The sequence below is a fragment of the Pan troglodytes genome, chromosome 12 (assembly GCF_028858775.2).
Source record: "Pan troglodytes isolate AG18354 chromosome 12, NHGRI_mPanTro3-v2.0_pri, whole genome shotgun sequence".
Classification (NCBI taxonomy): domain Eukaryota; kingdom Metazoa; phylum Chordata; class Mammalia; order Primates; family Hominidae; genus Pan; species Pan troglodytes.
Window position 1 is genome coordinate 95272387 of NC_072410.2, and position 20789 is coordinate 95293175.

Consider the following 20789-nt stretch of genomic DNA (forward strand, 5'->3'; position numbering starts at 1 on the left):
AAAAATAAAAGATCAAAAAAAAAAAAGAATACGAACAGATGCTCAACATTATTATTCATATATGATGAATTAAAAACCACAAATTAGGCCAGGTGTGGTGGCTCAAGCCTGTAATCCCAGCACTTTGGGAGGCCAAGGTGGGCAGAACACTTAAGGTCAGGAGTTCGAGACCAGCCTGGCCAACATGGTGAAATCCCATCTCTACTAAAAATACCAAAATTAGTCAGGCATGGTGATGCCCACCAGTAATCCCAGCTACTCAGGAGGCTAAGGCAGGAGAATCAGTTGAACCCGGGAGGCAAAGGGTTCGGTGAGCCAGGATCAGGCCACTGCACTCCAGCCTGGGTGACAGAGGGAGACACTGTCTCAAAAAAAGAAAAAAAAAAACAACCCATGAATTAAAACCACAGTGAGATACCACTACACACCCATTAAATTAGCTAAAATTGAAAAGACTGACTCATACATTGCTGGTAGGAATGCAAAATAATACCACTTTGGAAAGCAGGTAGTTTCCTAAAAAGCTAAACATACTCCGGCCATATGAATCAACCAACCTAGGATGGTAAATACCATCTTAGATATTTATCAAAAGAAATGAAAGCATTTGTCCACACAAGACTTGTACATGAACGTTCACAGCAGCCTTATTGTTTGACACCCTAAAACTGAAAATAACTCAAATGTCAATCAAGATAGATGGCTAAACAAATTATGGTATCCATAATGGAATTCTACCCAGCAATAAAAACTATTTGTCATCTCAAAATCATTATTCTGAGTGAAAGAAATCATGAAAAAAATGAGAACATACTGTGTGACTTCATTTATATAAAATCCTAGAATATGCAAACCACTGTACAGTGGTGCCCGTGGACAGGAGTGGAGGAAGAAATGGCAGAGACATGAACAAACTTTTGAGAGAGATGAAAATGTTTATTATCTTCATTGTGGCAATGGTTTCACGGGTACAGACATACGTCAAAGCTGACCACAGTGTACGCTTTAAATATGTGCAGTCTATTGTACTCTAATTATACCTCAATAAAGGTATTTTTAAAAATTAATGGATTGGCAGGCCTCTAAGGCCAAAATCTACCATCCCAAACAATGCTAGAAACACTTGATGGGACAGGCGCAGTGGCTCATGCCTGTAATCCTAGCACTTTGGAAGGCCAAGATGGGCGAACTGCCTGAGCTCAGGAGTTCAAGACCAGCCTGGGCAACACTGTGAAACCCCCTCTCTACTAAAACATAAAAACTTAGCAGGGCGCAGCGGTGTGCACCTGTAATCCCAGCTACTCGGGAGGCTGAGGCAGGAGAATTGCTTGAACCCAGGAGGTGGAGGTTGTGGTGAGCCGAGATCATGCCACTGCACTCCAGCCTAGGCGACAGAGCAAGACTCCATCTCCAACAACAACAACAACAACAAAGACTTGATGGTACCAACAGGCCATTAAGAGCCGAGTCCCATGTAATAACTCTTAGGAAACTCTCCATGTAGGAATTTCTTACTATCAGTGCAGGACTCAGAAATACAGTACCCATATACCCTCTTATGAATAAGCATAAGCATACTGAAAAGGCAACAGTTCATATGATCATAATTAACTCTTGGAGATTAAATCAAGGTGGTTAGGGAATCCCTCCTCCAGGTCTCATGTTTTATTTTTAAAGCACTCAACAAAAACAATTCTCAAGTATTTTACAATATCTACCCATCAACCCCAGGACATTTGATTATTTGTAAAAAAAAAAAAAAACAGATTAAGCTCAAACTTCCCTTTCCATACATAGAACAAGAAAAAGCTTTGTTGTGATACAATGACTACCATAATTGCATTTATTTTATAATTTGTTGCCACCAGTGTGGCAACTCTCAGCTTCTGATCACAAACATAAAAAGTTTAGCCTATTTTCAACTCCTTTCTGATCTACTAAAAATTTGTAAGAGCCCCTAGCTCATTCTTCCATGTGCAAATATTTAGATTTCATTAGAAAAGTACTTTAGTTCATCTCGGTATCCTTTGTAAACTTATTTAATTCTACCCAATCTTTAAAAGCTAGTGTTCTCCATGATTTCCTCCTCTACTCTTCTCTGGTCTCACTTCTCACCATTGACTCTCAAATGTCACAATCTCCTAGGAAGCTAGTTAAAAGTAAAGATTTCTACGCCCTAAACCCAATGATTCCAAATCTGGTTAATGGATGGGGGCCTAATAATCTTATTTTTTAACAATTATCTCTAGGTGACCAAGGTACATACTGAGAAACATTGCTCTAACCACTTTAACTAGAAGAGCTCATTAAAACTCTCAGCTTGTGGAAGAAAACATCATGTTTCCAATTATTTTTTATAGCTGATGATTCCCAATTCTGTATTTCAGACCAGCTCTTCATCTGAGGTCCAAACCTATTTGTTTTTGTTCCAAATGTTGCTCCTCATTCAGAAATTCGTAGTTCTGTGAATTACTCCAAAATTCACCTGATGGCCAAAGCCAGAAACCCATAGACATCCTATCTTCCTTCTCTTACTCACTTCTCATCATCACCACCTGTACATTCCCTATACGTTGTTCCCTACGTATTCCCTGTATATTGTTCCCACCATAGGCTACATGTTCTTTATTCATCTCTTAGGTTATCATAATAACCTCTGAACCAGTTTCCCAGTACCCTTCCAAATCCATCCTTCATAATGCTGCCAGAGTGGCCTAAGACCAATATCTGGCTATGTCATTCCCTCATTATCTCTTCCAGGATAAAATCCAAACACTTTAGCATGCCGTAACAGGTCCTCCATGGTCTAGCCCCTACTAACCTCTCTAAACGCTCTCCCTGCAATCCCTCATCCTCTATCCCAGACATACAGAACTACTTACTATCCCATTAACTTTTTCCACACGTTCACATGCTGTTCTCTGTTCTGAAAAACCTTTCTCCTTCTCACTAACTGTATGATTCCTCAACTTTCAAGTTTCTACTTAGGAGTGACCTGCTCTGATAATCCTTCCCTTCCAAACTATCACTCCCCTTCCTCAAAGGCTAAATTAAATTCCTACTTAAAAATACTTACTTATTACAATGAACTGTGTTGACCTACTTGCCTATCTCCCCTTCTAGACTGCTAGTTGTTTTTCATGCCTGTATTCCTAACCTACTACAGAACTGGCACACAGCAAACATGTAGTAAATGTCACCTGAATGAATGAATCCATTTAATGTCTAGTTAACAAGAATGTTTTCTTTTGTATTAACCATGGAAAAACTAAGCACCTTCAGTGTACTAAATAATAAACCAGTCTTACAGACAAGTAGTTTAAAAATACAAGGATTTCTTACGGCCATTTTTATCATCCATCCCAAGTTCATCAATGTATTTATGAGCACGAATTTCATGTCTGGAGAAATACAGAATTACCACTGAGTCTTTGGTTCCATTTTTATTACAATTTGTACTTTTTTTTTGCAAGCTAGGTTTTTCTCCCACACACTAGACTTAGACCTACACTGTCCAATCCGATAGCCACTAGCTACAGGTGGCTATTTAACGTTAGTTAAAATTAAATAAAATTTAAAATTCAATCCCTCAGTCGCACTAGCCACATTTCAAGCGCTCAAAAGGCGTACGGGGCTAGTAGCTATGATACTAGACAGTGCAGATACAGAACATTTTCGTCACAAGAAGTTCTACTGGACAGCGCTGGCCACAAAATCACAAAAGAACCTTAGAAAAACCTCACTCACTTGGCAAATAAAATTTAAAATTCAGTCCCTCAGTTGCACTAGCCACATTTCAACTGCTCAAAATCCACACCGGGTTAGTGGCTATGATACTGGACAATGCAGATACAGAACATTTTCATCACAGGAAGAAGTTCTACTGGTCAGCGCTGGTGACACAATCATAAAAGGACCTTAGAAAACCTCACTTACTTCTTAGCTCCCACGATCCTCGTGCTCCTCTGCTGCTTAAAGGTTGTGGGTCCCGAAGTCTAGCAAATCACAAGCACACGAGTGAGTGCTAGGGACCTCTGAACCTCGACCACAAAAAGACGAATTCCCCTATGCCCAGAAGAAATGAAGTTCTCCCGGGGCAACCACCTCAAACACAAGAAGGCAACACCTTTTAGGAAAAATATGCTGTCCTATCTTCCAGCAGTGCAAAGGCGGGTAACAATACCAGAGCCTTCGTCTTCCCCCATTCTCAAAGCCCTGTCCCAGGCTCTAAAAGGGAGGCCAAAAGAAAAGACAACGGATATGAGAGACATTGGGGATGTAAAAGGAATAGAAACTAATGGTAATGTGGCGAGGAATTAAATCCAAGGAGGTGGGGAACAGGCAGCAGAACGTGGGTAAAGAAAAAGGGGACAGGTGATCTGATCTAGAAGGGTGGGGCCTACGATGGCCTCTGATAAAACCAACTCAGCATGGGACAAAAGCGAGGGACCGCGTGTTCCGGGCTCGACAGCGCTACCTCTAAAGCATAACGGTCAAACCAAGAAACTCACGGCGGGTACAGCACCGAGTCTGGAAGACATCACTCCCTCTCCACGCCTAACAATTTCACCCAAGGGCTCCGGCCAGACCAACGCCACTTCCGCTCTCCTCTCCCGGATGTGGGCTCGGCTCCGCCTAGCCCTCTTCTGAACTTCTACTTCCGCCTAGCAGCTTCCGAGGGGGCTGCGGCCGGAGCGAGTCACGTGATGAGTCACCCTCCGATTCCTCTGAGACCCCGCCCCACTGGGATCGCGACGCGGGACCCGGGAACCTATGGGTGGGGTCTGGAGTGAAGGGGCGGAGCTTGGAGCCTCGGCTGGGCCTCAAAACCCCTGGCTCTCATTCCGAATCTTTGCACAACTCCTCGTGTCCCTCCAGCCTGCCTTCCCCATCCACCCGCCCAGTGGTCTCAGTCCAGATGCACAGGAAGATCATTTACTGCCCCTTTATTCATCTTAGAGAAATTACAGACCCATTCTCACCCGCCTCCCCCCCGGCAGAGAGAAATGGAAGCCTTTCCACGCTGGGGGCGCAGGAATTGGAGGCAGTGGCTGAGCAGGAAAGAAGCCTGGAAAGGGCAGCACGATGAAGACTTAGGACAATGAATAATAGGGGCGGACCTCGCCTCATCGAGTAGCTTCAGGCCTCCACACTTGCCCTGCTTTGGGATTTTTATGTGTGGTCCCGAGGAGAGTTGTTTGATTCTTGAAATCTCTAGACAAACTATGGCTGGGCCTCTCTCCAGGGAAACTGTACTTGAGTCCCTCCTTAAGGGGACTGCGTTGGCTCCTCTCAGAGGGACTGCAACGGTTCCTCCCAGAGGGCCTCCCTGGCCTCATCTCAGAGGGACTGTGACGGGTTCTCTCACAGGAACTGCGATGGCTCCTCTCAGAGGTCCTCCCTTGCCTCATCCCGGAGGGACTGCGATGGCTTCTCTCAGAGGGACTGTGACAGGTTTTCCCAGAGGAACTGTGTCCTCTCCTCTCAGAGGGACTGCAACGGCTTCTTTCCAAGGGACTGAGGTGGCTCTTCTCTGAGGGACTGTGACTTCTCTCAGAAATCCTACGATGGCTCCTCTCAAAGGACCTGTGAGATCTCCTCTCAGAGGGACTGCGATGGCTGCTCTCCAAGAGACTGTGACGGCTCCTCTCCAAGGAACTGTGATGTCTTCTCTCAGAGGGACTGTGATGGCTTCTCTCAGAGGGACTGTGATGGCTTCTCTCAGAGGGACTGTGATGGCTTCTCTCAGAGGGACTGTGATGGCTTCTCTCAGAGGGACTGTGATGTCTTCTCTCAGAGGGACTTTGATGGCTTCTCTCTGAGGGACTGCGATGGCTCCTCCGAGCGGGACCGCGATGGCTTCTCTTAGAGGGACTGCGATGGCTTCCCTCTGAGGGACCGCGATGGCTCCTCTGAGAGGGACTGCGATGGCTTCTCTCTGAGGGACTGCGATGGCTTCTCTCTGAGGGACTGTGATGTCTTCTCTGAGAGGGACCGCGATGGCTCCTCTGAGAGGGACTGTGAAGGCCCCTTTCAGAGAGACTGTGACAGCTCCTCTCGGGGGGACTGCAGTGATTTCTCTGAGACGGACTGTGCCAGCTTCTCTCAGAAGGACTGGAATGGTTTTTCCTAGAGGGACCGCGGTGGCTCCTCTGAGAGGGACTGTGATGTCTTCTCTCCAAGGAACTGCGTTGGCTTCTCTCAGAGGGACTGCGATGGTTTCTCCAAGAGGGGTTATGACGGGTTCTCTCCCTATAGAAGCTGGGGTGGTTATGCTCCTTGTGTGTGAGTTTGTCTTTAAGATGTCGGTGCCAGGTTCTCTTCACAGAGGAACCAGGTAGGATTCTTCCTCGGGCCTGAACTCTGGTTCCTGGTGTGGACAAGTTCTTAGACTCCTGGCTGGAGGTTTCATTTCTATAGAAGTTTTTCTTTGATCTGCTACTACTGTCCTTTTGAACAGTTCTCAGAGGCTGCCCCACTGAGGCAGTTTGGAAAGCAATACCACTTTGGGAATCTGTGGGCTTGGGCAGTCGAAGAGGTCTGGGTTGGAAAGAGTAAGCTCTTCTTGGCTGTTGAGCTGATCTGCACTGGACCGTTCCTCCCCACAATATGTCCTCCTGCTTAATGGTTGAGCCTGCTGGTGTTAGCTTGTCAGCTGACCTCTTCTCTCTTTTGATACTGCTTGGTAAGCAATAGTCCCTGGCATTTTGTTTTGGATAATAGTTTTTGCTTGCCCACAAATTGTCTGGCCTTGTCCCGTCCACAGGCTTCCGCCCAACAGAAGCTATAACTCTGTGTGCTGTTTGGAATGCCCGCTTTAGGCTCTGAAAAAGCAGTTGCATGAACTTGGGTTGGGAAGGTTTCTTAGGTTGTCTTTTTAAAGAGGCAGTACTTGTCTGAGTTGCTCCAATCCTCTTCCTTCTTAAATGGGCTGCTAATTCCCTAGAGGGACTCTCTATTGTGGTTCTACTGTTTGTGTAGAACTTTCTGTGTTTTCTAAGTCCCTTGGTGATTCTCTTCATTGGATATTTTGAATCAGAGGTCTTTTTGGTTCTCACTTTAGCCCGTTTTTCATTCTGAGTGCTTTCAGAGTCACTCTCTGGTAGGTTGTGAACTTGAGTGAATTCATAGTGCCCAGGTGCTCTAGTTTTTGTCTTTTCTACTAGGTCAGGGCTGCTGCGTTGTCCTCGCCTGATGTAGACTTGTACAGGAGCAGGGGACTGGGAAGGCCCAGACTGCAAATCTACTGTGGAAGTAGGACTCTTGGAAGCTTGAGTATAGATTTTAGCTTTCCTTTGTGATGGTGATATAGGGCTTCTCCGTATGACGGTTCTATCTCTTTCACGATACTTTGAGACTTGGGGTCTTTTCCCAATTCTCAGCCTAAAGCCAAGATGCAACCGAATCTCACCATGGCCTTCAGGAGTGCGTACAAGGTGGAGCTGTGGATAGATAAGAAGATAAGGCCCCGAAGTGGTCTGTAATTTATGATGGCAATTAAGTCCTGAACATCGGCCACACTGTAGGCAGATAGGGTATTTTAGGACTAGACCTGAAGCTAGAGGTGGAGGCACATCGGGGGGTATTTGACTCCTTAAGAGTTTTGCTGCTATTTTTAGCTGCAGATCTTGTAGCAACTGGAACTGTTCTGAGAAGTCAGTCTTAGCCTGGGAAAGATAATTTGGCTTGAGGGAGTGTTGGGACTCAGAAATCCTTGTCTGGGAATCACTCTGTGAGTCCTCACTTTCTTCCATTGGAACAAGATCTTCTCTATCGTAAAATATGCTGAGGGAAGACTCTGACTTTACCAGGACAGGAAGCTGGCCCCCTGCACATGAGACAGGCATATGTTGAATGACGTCTTGGGATATACCACTGAACCTTGAGTTTGTCTTCTTTATTCTCACTCTAGTCCCAGAGTATTGCTGTATTATGGAAGATGTGGAGCCACGTGTCCATATCCTTAAGGCCATTCTTTTCTTACGACCATGATAAAAAGTATGTCTCTGAATATAGTTTTTGACCACAGAAGGCTGAGAAATAGTAACTGGACCCTTCTCTGGCAGGCTCTGGGAAGGTTCCATCAGTTCAGCTGGAATCCCAAATAAATTCTGAATAGATTGACAGGTATCTGCAGTGGCTCTTTCTGCTAAAGATGTTTGAGAACAAAGCTTCCTTTCCATAGTGGTCCCTAAAATATTCCCCAGCATTAGCATAGTGGAGAGATATTTTCTTGGTAGTCGCTGCTTCCAGGCATGACTCTCCCAGACATTGTGTTGTTTGCCCGAGAAAGACTTGATGAGACCTTTTTGAACCCCTGATGCTGCCTGGAATGTCCTAGATCGTGATCTCCAGCTTTGTGGTAGATGTCTCTGAAGTGAGTTCTCTAGCTCCTCCATTTGCTTCCTCTTAGTTGTCTCTTTAGATATTACATCCACTCCTAGAATCTCAGGACATGGGTTTTCCACAATGTTAGCTGTCTTATCGGAGCTTTGATTATGAAGGGCCAAAGGAAAAGTTAAAGATTGTATCATAGTAGGGTCTATATAGGTCTCTTCAGGCTGCAAAATATCTGTCCCAGGGTTTTTTATATCCAAAGCTCTGGATACTTCCTGTATCCCAGAATCCCAAAGTCCTCCTAATTCAGATGCTGTTCTGACAGAGCTTGAAATGAGTGTGGTTGAAGAGCTTTGTAGGAACCTAGAGAAGTCAGTCCCTACTTGTAACTCTTCTGATGTTAACTTCTGACAGTCCCTATTCTGACACACGTGTCCTAGATTCAAATCCTCAGTTTCCATAACTTTAGGAGGCTCTGTTTTTATCACTGTAGATTTCACAGCCTGAAGCCCTTGTTTATGAGTCAATATTGTATGTTCCTCAAATGGAGATGTTTGCGGTGAGGTTAATTCTTCAGATTTCACTTGAATACATGGCCTTGGGGTTAATTCTGCAGGTACTATCAGTTCTTGAAGATGTGGCCTTGGAAGTAAATCCACACAATTTATTGCTTCAATTCCTGATTCTAGGGCTACTCCTATTGGTTCTACAACCTGAGGAATTGGTCCTGGTGCTAACTCCTCAGATTTTACGATTTGAAGGGATGGCCCTGGGATTAACATAGTTTTTACAATTTGAAACCCTGTCAACTCCACTGTTTCCAAAATCTGGTGTTTTGGCTTTGTGATTAATTTTGTAGATTTCACATCTTGCAAACATGGCCCTGCGTGGTGCTCTGAAGGTCTCACATGTTGCAGTTTTGGAGTCAACTCAATATATTCTACCATTTGAGGGGTTGGCCTTGGTATTGTCACAGACTTTACAATTTGAAATGGTGGTCCAGGGGTCACTTTCACAGATTGAACAACTTTTGGGACATCTACGAGGATTACCTCTTCAGATTGAGCAACTTGAAGCTGTGTCCTTGCAGATTCTGTGACTTGATCTAGTGGCTCTGGACTAATCCTCATAAATTCTACAATTCGACCCAGTGGTCCTGGGGTTGTCCCTGGAGATTTCATACTTTGATTCTTTGACTTTGTTAGCCCCATTGATACCTCCCTGTGCTGCCGTGCCTCAGAGGTGAGCTCTACAGATTCTTCATGTCCTATAACTTGACTTGTTTGCTTCAGGGGCACCTCTGAAGATTCCTCCCTTTGTAGCCATTGCTTACAGGTCAGATTTACAGATTCTGGGACTTGATGTCCTAACCCTGATATTATCCCTGGAGATCCCACATGATGCTGTGGTTTGGGGGTTAATTGCAAAGTTTTCTCTACCTGCACTCCTGACTTAGAAGTCAACTCCACAGATTCAGGAACTCGATGTCCTAACCCAGGTGTCATCCTTGAAGCAGAATCTGGGATGTGATGTAATGACTTTGGAATCAATACCACAGATTCTTCCCCTTGCAGTCTTTTCTCAGAGATCACCTCCACACATTCTAAGTTTTGAGGACAGAGCCTTGGGGATCTCTCTGCAAATCCAGTGGCTTGACTTGTTGGCTTTGGGGTCATTCCAAAGAATTCATTTGCTTGTATCCTTGCCTCAGCGGTCAACCCCATAGCTTCTGTAAAGTAATGCTTGAGTTCCGGAGTAATCCCTTCATATTCCACAGTTTGCTGCAGTGGCTTCATATATAACTCCCCCACATCCTTAACTTGGGGCCGTGGCTGAGAGAGCAATTCCATAGTTTCTAGGATTTGGTAGCTTTTCTCTGGAGTTAATCCTAAGAATTTTGAGCCTTGATCCCTTACCATTGGAGTCAGATCAACAAATTTTGGTACCTGAAGATCTGGCTGCAGCAGCATCCCTAAGGATTCCTTAGCTCTACCTGTTAGCTTTGGGGTCAACCCCACAGATTTCTCTACAGTATCTATGCCTTTATATGCCAATCCTTGTGCCATTTCTGAAGATTCTGTGGCGTGATAAATTGGTATTGAAATCAAATTTGCAGATTTAGGGATTTGATACTTTGGCTGTGGGATCATCTCTGCATATTTTGCAAACTGATGCCCTGGTCTAGGGATTAGTTCAGAGGATTCCATGATTTGATAATTTGTTCTTGGAGTTTGCTCCCCATATTTCACTCTTTGAAGCAGTGACCCTGGTGCTAATTCCACAGATTTTATAGTTTGCTGCAGAGACACTGAAGATAATTTCACATGTTTTACGCTTTGCAACTTTGGCTCTACAGTAAACTCCAAAGATTTCACATCCTGTTGCTGTGATTCTGGAGACAAATTTGAAAATCTGACACTAGTCAACAGTGGTCCTGATGGGAACTTCCTAGTTGGCTCTGGTGCCAACATCATTGATTTCACATCTTGCCATCCTGAAGTCAACTCTTGATAATTTATACCTTGCTGTTGGGCCCCTGGTGTCAGCTCCATAGGTTTTACATCTTGAAAGCATGGCTTCGATGCAAAGGCCACAGATTTAATGCATTGTGACCCAAAGCATGATGTCAACCCTGAAGAATTTACACTTTGAGGTTGTGGCCATAGAGTTGACTTCACAGATTTCACATCTTGAGAACATGGCTCTGGTACAAATACCACAGATCTCACATTATGCTGCCTGAAGTGTGAATGGAACTCCTCAGAATTCATACCTTGCAGCTGCGGGCCAGAGTTGAACTCCTTTGGTGTTATATCTTGAAATTTTGTCCCTGGAGTCAGTTCACATTTTACATCTTGTAAATGTTGCACAGAGTTGAACACAACAGATTTTATACCTTGAAGCTCTGGCCCTGGATACAACTCAGAAAATTTCATAACTTGAAATTTTGTCCCTGATTCTACACCTTGCAAGTGTGGCGCAAGTTTGCACTCCATAGAATCTATACATTGCAATTTTAGCCCTGGATTCAACTCAGAAGAATTCACATACTGCACCTGTGGCCCAGGGTTGCATTCCATAGGTGCTGCACGTGGAAGCTTTGACCCTGGAGTCAATTCAGATTTTAAACCTTGCAAATGTGGTATAGGGTTGAACATCATAGGTGTCTCACTTTGAATTTCTGTCCCTGGGTTCAATTCAGAACACTTCATACCTTGAAGTTTTGAAACTGGAGTTAATTCAGGCGATTTCATACCTTGTAAATACGGCCCTGGGTTGCACCCAATAGAATTTACACAGTGAGCTTTTGGCTGTGGAATGAATGCAGAATTCACACCTTGCAAATGTGGCCCAAGGATGCACCCATTAGAACTTATACACTGAAGTTTAGGTGCTGGAATGGATGCAGAATTTACACCTTGCAAAGGTAGCCCACGGTTGCTTCCAGTAGAATTTACATACTGATGTGGTGGCTCTGGAATGGATACAGAAGAATTCACATCTTGCAAATGTGGTCCAAGGCAGAACACCTTAGATTTTATACCTTGAAGCTCAGGCCCAGGATTCAACTTGGCAGATTTTGTTCCTTGCAACTGTGGTCCAGGGTTGAAATCTAAAGATTGTGCACCTTGAAGCCTTGTTCCTAGGCACAACTCAGAAGATTTCACACCTTGCAACTGTTGCTGAAGATTGAATTTCATAGATTTTACATCTTGAAGCTTTGTCCCTGTGCATAATTCTGAAGATTTTCTATGTTGCAGATGTGGCTCAGGATTGAACACCATAAATTTTACACTTTGAAGGTCTGGCCATGGATTCAATTTATGAGATTTCTCATCTTGCTGCAGCTTTTCAGCATTGAACTCAGAAGGTGCCACACTATGAATCTTTGATTCCAAGGCCAACTTAGAGAGTTTTGCAACCTGCAATTCTGGGTCATGGTTGCCTTCTGTAGAGTTCACCGTCTGAAGCCTTATCAACCCAGATTTCATATCTTCCAACTTTGCCCCAGGATTATATTCTACAGATTTCACACCTTGAAGGTGTATCCCTGGTGTCAACATAGATAATTTTCTATCTTGTAACTGTGAAGTTGAGCTTAACTCCAAAGATGTCCTATCCTGTACCTTTGTACCTACAGTCAATTCAGAAGATTTCACATCTTGCCGCATTGGCCTAGGCATGAGCACAGATTTCACTTTCTGAAGCTTTGTCGCTGGGATCACTTCAGAAGATTTCATACCTTGCAAGTGTGATCCAGAACTGAACTCCATAGATTTTACATCTTGAAGCTCTGTCCCCATTATTGAGTTAGAATATTTTGTATCTTGCCACTGTGGGCCCGAGTTGAACTCCACAGATTCCCCACCTTGAAGCTTTGTCTCTGGTGTTAACTCAGAAGATGTCACACCTTGTAACTTTAGACCATGGTGGAATTCTACAGATTTAACATCTTGATGGTTTGTTCCCTGAATCAACTCAGAAGATTTTTCACTTTGTGTCTGTTGTCCAGAATTGAAATCCATTGATTTCATACTTTGAAGCCTTGTCCCTGAGGTTACCTCAGAAGATTTTATACCTTGAAAGTGTTGTCCAGAACTGAACTTCATAGATTTTACATCTTGAAGCTTTATACCCATGATCAGATCAGAAGATTTTATATCTTGTAACTGTGGGCCTGATTCCAGCTCTACAGATTTCGCACCTGGAAACTTCCTCCCCAGGGTCAAATCAGATTTCTCACTTTGTAACTTTGGACTAGGTTTGAATTCTACCGATTTCACACCCTGAAGCTTTCCCCCTGGAATCACTTCAGAAGATTTCACAGTCTGTAAGTGTGGTCCAGAACTGAAATCCATAGATTTAATGTCTTGACGCTTTATACCCATGATCAACCTAGAAGATTTCAAATCTTGCAACCGTGGGCCTGAGTTGCATTCCATTAATTTCACTTCTTGAAGCTTTGTCTTCAGTATCGACTCAGAAGATTTCACTCCTTGCAACTGTGGCCCAGGTTTGAAGTCTGTAGATTTGACACCTTGAATCTTGGTCCTTGTGGTCAAATCAGAATATGGGATATCTTTCAATTGTGAACTGGGGTTTAACTCTCTAAACTTCATGTCTTGGGACTTTGTCTTAGGGTTCAGCTTAGAAGATTTGACACATTGCCATTGTGGCCCAGAGTTGAACTCCTCAGATTTCATACCTGGAAGTTCTGTCTGATGAGCCAATTCAGATGATTTCATGCTTTTCAAGTGTAGTAAGGAGTTCAGCGCTACAGTTTTATCACTTTGTAATGGTAGCTCTTGGCTTAATACTCCAGATTTCACCCCTGAAAACTGTGGCGCTTGCGTAAACGCTGGAGACTTCACATCTTGCAGCTGTGTTCCTGGGCATGCCTCCAAGGGTTTCACTTTGTGCAGCTGTGGTCTTGGGGTCAACTCAGAAGATTTCACATCTTGCGAATGAAGCCCAGGTTTGAATGCCATAGATTTTATATCACAGAGCTTTGATGTTGAAACTGGGCCACATGATTTCACACTTCTCAACTGTAGCCCAGATTTCAAAGCAATAGGTTTGAGCCCTGGCAACTGATGTTCCTGGAGTGATGTCAAAGGTTGTATACTTTGGAGCTTTGGCCTTGGAGTCAACTCAGATGACTTCACATTTCTTAATTGTACTGAAGGTTTCAATTCTACAGTTGTGACAACTCGAGATTGTGAACCACATTTTAGCACAGATTTCACACCTTGGAACTCAGGTCCTGGTATCCACTGCACAGAGTTCACACTTCCAAGCTGTGAGTCTTTGTTTGACTCCACATCTTTTACACCTTGAAGCTGTGGCTCTGAGGTTGACGCCAGAATTTTCCCTTTCTGCAACTGTGGTCCTCGGGACATCTTAGGAGTTTTCACACATTGCAACTGTGGCCCAAAGTTAACCTTCACAGGTTTTGCACCTTGAAGTTTTGGCCCTAGAGTCAATTCAGATGATTTTACACCTCCCGACTCTGTGGAGGATTTCAACTCTGCAGGCTTGACACCTCGAGATTGTGAACGAAGATTCAACCCTACAGTTTTTACACCTTGGAACTCAGGTCCTGATATCCACTGCACAGATTTCGCACTTCCAAGCTGTGAGTCTTGGTTTAGCTCTACAGTTTTCACACCTTGAAAATATGGCTCTGAGGTCGATGCTGGAATTTTCCCTTTTTGCAGCTGTGGTCCTTGGGACAACTCAGGAGCTTTCACAAAGTGCAACTGTGACCCAAGGTTAAACTCCATAGATGTTACACTTTGAAGTTTTGGCCCTAGAGTCAGTTGAGATGACTTTACACCTCCTGACTCTATGGAAGATTTCGACTCTCCAGGTTTGACACCTTGAGATTGTGAACCAAGATTTAACCCTATAGTTTTTACACCTTGGAACTCAGGTCCTGGTATCGACTGCACAGATTTCACACTTGTAAGCTGTGAGTCTTGGTTTAACTCCACAGTTTTCACACCTTGAAGTTGTGGCTCTGAGGTGGATGCTAGCATTTTCCCTTTTTGCAGCTGTGGTCCTGAAGACAACTCAGAGGTTTTTACACACTGCAACTGTGGCCCACGGTTAAACTCCATAGGTTTTGCACCTTGAAGTTTTGGCTCTAGAACCAATTTAGATGCTATCATATCTCCCAACTGTATGGAAAGTTTCAATTCTGCAGGTTTGACACTTCGAGATTGTGACCCAAGATTTAACCCTACAGATTTTAGACCTTGGAACTCAGGTCTTGTTATCCACTGAACAGATTTCATTCTTCCAAGCTCTAGCTCTTTGTTTAACTCCACAATTTTCACACTTTGAATCTGTGGCTCTACAGTCGAGCCCAAGGGTTTCACTTGGTGCAACTGTGGTCCTGGGGTCAACTTGGGAGATTTCATACTTTGCAACTGTGGTTCATGTTTGAACTCTTTAGCTTTTACATCTTGCATATTTGATTCTGGAGTCAATTCAGATGATTTTATACCTTTCGACTGTAGGTCAGACTTGAGGTCTACCGATTTTATACCTTCAGATTTTGGCTCTGGAATTAACTCCAAAGACATTACACCTTCTGACTCAGACCCTTTCTTTACTTGCTCAAAATTCACACATTGCTGCTCTTGTGAGTTTACAGATATCTGACCATCCTGTTCAGGCTCAAGGGTTAAATCCACAGGTGCCATCCCTTGAAACTGTTGCTTTAGGGCTAAATCCACAGATTTTACTTCTTCAAACTCTTCTCCTCTGGTTATATTCACAAATTTTACTGCCTGCCTCTTTTGCCATGGGGTCAACTTTACAGGTTTTACACATTGCAGATGTGGATCTTGAGTCTCCTTTATAGATTTTAAACTTTGAAGCTTTAAACATGGAGTAATCTCCACAAATTTCATATCTTGCATTTGTGGGACTGAGGTCAGTTCTTCAGGTTTCACACTTTGTAGCTGAGGCCTTTGAAGCGTCTCCATAGATTTAACCCCTTGAAGCAATGGCCCTGGTGCAAAAGCCATAGACTTCTCACCTTGCATCTTTAGCCCAAGTTTTAATTTAGCAGTTTTCATATCTTGCAGCTGTGTACCTAGGACCAACTCCTCAGTTTTTAAATCTTGAATTCTTGAACATGGAGTCAACTCCACAGATATTACACCTTGAAGCTCAGAATCAGGGGTGAATTCCACAGATTTAACATCTTCTCTCTGTGACCCTAAGGTTATCGCCACAGATTTCCCACCTTCCAGCTGTGGACTTAGAGTTATCTCCATAGATTTCATGCTTTCCAGGCATGGTCCTGGAGTTAAGGTCACAGATTTCATATCTTCCAACTGTGATCCTGAAGTCAGCAACTCAGATTGAAGCTTTGAGCCCGGGGTTACCTCCTCAAGTTTTACACCTCCTGCCTGTGGCTCTGGGGTTAACGTCATAGATTTGACATCTTCCAATTCTGGCTCTGGTGTTAACTGCATAGTTTTCACATCTCCCAAATGTGGCCCTGGGATTAATTCCGCAGATGTCATATCTTCTAGCTGTGGCTCTGAGGTTAGCTTTTCAGATCTGAAACCTTTAAGTTTCAAGACTGGGCTCCACTCCACAGAATTTACGTTTTGTAACTGTGGTCTTTGTATCAATTCAGAAGATTTAATACCTTGTAACTGTGGTTGTCTGGTCAACTCAGAATGATTTACACTGGGCAACTGTGGCCCAGGAGTCAACTCCATGGATTCTGCATCTGGCATTTGTGGCTCTGAGACTAATTTATAGGAAACTTCAGCTTCAAGGCTTGGTTCTTGGTTGCCTGCTACATATTTTACACCTTGAAACAGTGGCTCTGGCACTAACAACTCAGGCTTAACCCTTTCCCCCTCTGGCCCTGGAGCCATTGTCACAGGTGGTACCCCTTGCATCTTTGGCCCTGGGGTCATCTCTAAAACTTTTACACATTGTAGCTGTGGCCCTGAGTTTAACTCTAAAGATTTCACACCTTGAGGTTGAGTTCCTGGTACTAAATCAAAACATTTGACATCTTGTCGCTGCAGCTCTGGGTTAAGCCCTACCTGTTTCATACTTTGAGTTCCTGGAAATATCTTTGCTAATTTGGAATCTTGCAGCCCTAACTTTGGAACCACCTCTACAAAATTCACACTATGAAACATTGATCCTGGAGTTTGATCCGCAGAATTGACACCTTGCAGCTTTGGCCTTGAAGTCAATTCAGAAAATTTGATATCTTGCTGCCATGGCCCTAGGTTTACTTCCTCAGATTTTACACTTTGAAATGGTAGTTCTGAGGTCGATTTCGCAGATTTCATGCTGTGAAACTGTGATCCTTCAGTAGACAGAACAGATTTCATATCTTCAATATGTGTCCCTTGGCTTGACTGCAAAGATGACTCTGGTACAAAATCTAGAGACTTTATATCTTCGAGCTGAGCTCCTGGTGTCAACTGCATATGTTTGAAACCTTGATGCTTTGGCTCTGGGATCAAATCAGAAAATTTGACATCTTGCAAGAATAGTCCTGGGCTTAGTTCCACAAATTTCACATCTTGAGGTTGTGATTCTGGAGTCAGCTGTACAAATTTGACACTTTGATGTGTTGGCTCTGGGATAAAATCTGACAATTTGATGTCCTGAACTGGGGAATCTGAGGTCAATTCATCAGATTTCACACCATAATGTGGGGGTTGTGAGATTAATTCTACAGGTTTTTTGCCTTGAAGAAGTGGTCCTGGAAATATCTTTGAAAATCTGACACTTGGCAACTGTGGCCCTGAGGTCAATCCAGAAGATTTGACACTTGGCTGAGATGGGCCTAGATTTAAATCCACAGATTTTACACGTTGGAACTCTTCCCTCTTAGTCAAATCCTCCAATGGCATACTTTGTAGCGGTAGCTCTGGCATCATCTCCTCAGATTCTACCACTCCTGTAGTTGACTGTTGGATTAAATTCATGTGTTTCATATCTTGCAACTGTGACTCTAGATCCAGCTGCTTAGACTTTTCTCCCTGGAGCTGTGGCCCTGGGGTCAGGTCCATAACATGTGGTTTTTGTTCTGTAATTAACTTTTTAGATCCTATCAATAATGGAGATGACTCACTGGTTAACTCCATAGATTTCAAATTTTGCAGTAGTGGCTCTGATTTCTCATATTGAGTGCCTGGTCCTAGAGTCAACTCCAAAAATCCTGTTTCTGAATGTGGTGGTACTGGGATGACCCCCTGGGTCTTATCAACTTGAGGCAATGCCAACCCCACAGTTTCTTTATATTCTGACATAGGGGGTATCTTTGACAACTCAGTAACTTCTGAACATGGCCCTAGATTGCAGTAAACAAACTTCATATCATGGGGCTGTGGCTCTGTGGTCACCCCCTCTGATTTCACACTTTGCATTTCTGATCCTGGTATCAAATCCAGAGATTCTTTTGTTGTGTGTTGTGATACTGGAGTTTCCCCCATTGCTTTTCCAAGTTGGTGCATTGTCTTGAGAATGTCTTGGAATGACACTGAGCTCATCTCCACAGATTCTGAAGTTTGGCTCAGTGGCCCTGGGCTAGTTCCTAAAGATGGTTGTGTCAACCCAGTAGATTTTTCCACTTGGTGACAGTTGTTAGAGGTCAACTTTGCTTCTTTTCCTTGATATCCTGGTCCGGAAATCATCTCTAAAGATTCTGAGGCTTGATGCCATGGGGTCAATCTTTCAGGCTCTGTGGCTTCATGATTTTGTTTGGGGCTCATCTCTGCAGCTTTTACTTCCTTAAATTGTGTCCCTTTGTTCAGTTCCCCATATTTCATACCTTGCACCTGTGTCTCAGGAATTGACCTCCTACATTCTACCATTTGAGGAGTTTTCACATCTTCAAGCAATAGTACTGGGGCTACCTTCTCAGATCTGACATCGTGTAACCATGGCTTTGGGGCCAACTCCGCAGATTTTGTATCTTCCGTTGGCGGTCTTAGGGTCAGCTCCACAGTGTTTATATCTTGAAACTCTGGTGGTAGGACCAGATGAACAGATCTCCTACCTTGCAACTGTGAACTTGGGGTCAAGCCCCCAGATTCTATAACATGTGGCTGTGCTGGTGGAATTATCTCCCTGAAATCCATGGCTTGTAATAGTGCCACTGGAATTCCTTTCACATAACCCATGACTTGATGTAATGGTGCTGAGATCATTTCCAGTGATTTTGTGTCTTGACATATTAGCCCTGGAGTAGCCTTTCCTTGTTCCATGACTTGACTTTGTGACCCTGAGGTCATGCCTGCAGATTCCATGACTTTATGCTGTGGCCCTGGCATCATTTCCACAGTTTCCGTAACTGCATGTTGTGGCTTTAGATTCATCTTTTCTGGTTTTGTGTCTTGATGGTTCAACAATGTGTTCATTTTCACTGACTCTATGACTTGATATTGTGGTGTTGGAGTCGTTCCCACTGATTCTATACGTGGATGTGATTTGTTAATCATCCCCATAGAATCCATAACTTGAAGCAGTGCTACAGGAGTTACTTTCTTATTATCTGTGACTTGATTCAGTAATCTTGTGGCCACCCTCTCTGATTCCATAACTTGGTGCTGAGACCTTGGGGCTGCCTCCATTGATTGAATGACTTGATTTGGTGGTTTGGGGGTTATGCTCACTGTTTCCATGGTTTCCATTGGTTTCACAACTTGACTTGGCAGCTGTGGGAACAAACCCGCAAATTCTGAATGTGATTCTGGGATCATCCCCATTGAATCCATGACCCGAAGTAGTGCCAATGGAGTTACCTTTAGGCTATCTTTGACTTGATATGATAGCCTTGGGGTCAACTCCACATTAGTCACTTGTGTCTTGTGCTGCTGTATCCTTTTTTCTGGAAAACCTATGACCCTCTCCTCTATACTAAGCTCTAGCACATGTTTTGGATCATTCTTCAGTAAAGGAGTTTCCTCTTGAATTACATTAAGTTCTAAACTTCTTGGAGGTAGACTGCCCATTGATGTAACTAAAGGCTTGAATCCAAGGATTTGGGGGCCATCCCCAGGTTGTAACTGCTTATCTGAGATAAGTGACTGTGAAAGTTTTGTTTCTGTGCTATTTGATCCAGATCCCACTCCAGCATTCACATGGAGCTGAAATGATGGAAGGTCTGAGGATTTGTTGTTGATATTTTGCTCAGTGTTTTGATGAATGGGCATAGATAACTGAGTTTGGGGTTTCTCTGATTCAGCAACTCCTACTTGTACTTCAGTTATATAATTCAGCATTGCCCATGATTTCCTCAAAGGTAAAGGTGCTGTTTGTTGCCGCAAAGCAAAAACCTTCTGAGACATATGTCCTTCTAGCTCCCTTCTAACTGAAGGAGAGAGCTTGAATGTAGCCCACCTTGGAAGTCGTGGTCTCTCCTTGGAAACAGAATTTGGCTCATGATCTGATGTCAAATGACTCTTGCTCATTCTGTCATCATTTTTTTTCCTTTTTTGTTTGCAGATATTTAGGGGTTCAGAAATAGAGTTGATAAAAGAGCTCTGAGGTTGTAAGGGTGAAAGATCTGCCAAATTCTGAAAAAGTTTTGATTTCTGGGGCTCTGAGAGCTGAAAAAGAGGCAGGGTTGTGCCTTGGTTCCTGAACACAGAGGATTGCTTTTTGTGGGAAATAGGTAAACTATGGCTCTGGAATTCCCAAGTTGTTCCTTCAGAAAAGACAGGAAGATGAGACAGACTGGAGTCATTGCATGATGAACTAAAGGAGATGCTGTGGTCAGTAGAATGTTTTGCTTTCTTATAGTCACAACAGCATAGAACAGTCTTCTGAGCCACAAGAACAGAGGTGGTAGAGGAAGAAATCATATCCTGTGATTCAGGCAAATCCTGTTCCATAAGCCTTGATCTAAGAAATAAAGAGAAATGTTTCAGTTTGCATTGAAATAGGAAAACGAAAAAAGT

At 43.6% G+C, this 20789-nt stretch overlaps 2 protein-coding genes across 9 annotated transcripts in view; both read right to left on the minus strand.

The window, feature by feature from the left end:
• The window catches only part of ZNF512 (zinc finger protein 512), a 40115-nt gene extending 35370 nt beyond the window's left edge, over positions 1 to 4745 (minus strand). For 3 of the 8 annotated variants that reach the window (XR_010149593.1, XR_001715669.4, XM_001158757.5), the window contains exons 1-2: positions 4512 to 4713; positions 3937 to 3995 (exon numbers count right to left, since the gene is read on the minus strand). Coding sequence is in view for 2 of the 8 variants with exons in the window: in XM_001158757.5 (XP_001158757.2) it covers positions 3937 to 3995; positions 4512 to 4541 (89 nt within the window). In the remaining 6 variants the exon portion in view is untranslated. Of the gene's footprint in view, positions 1 to 3936; positions 3996 to 4511 lie in introns of all 8 variants that reach the window. The other 5 variants (XR_010149594.1, XM_009442198.5, XR_008546368.2 and 2 more) reach the window with 4 other exon arrangements.
• Positions 4746 to 4930: 185 nt separating this feature from the next.
• The window catches only part of SPATA31H1 (SPATA31 subfamily H member 1), a 41065-nt gene continuing 25206 nt past the window's right edge, over positions 4931 to 20789 (minus strand). Inside the window, exon 5 of the mRNA XM_009442197.5 lies at positions 4931 to 20733. Within this exon, the coding sequence (XP_009440472.3) occupies positions 5127 to 20733 (15607 nt within the window). The 3' untranslated portion in view covers positions 4931 to 5126. The remainder of the gene's footprint in view (positions 20734 to 20789) is intronic.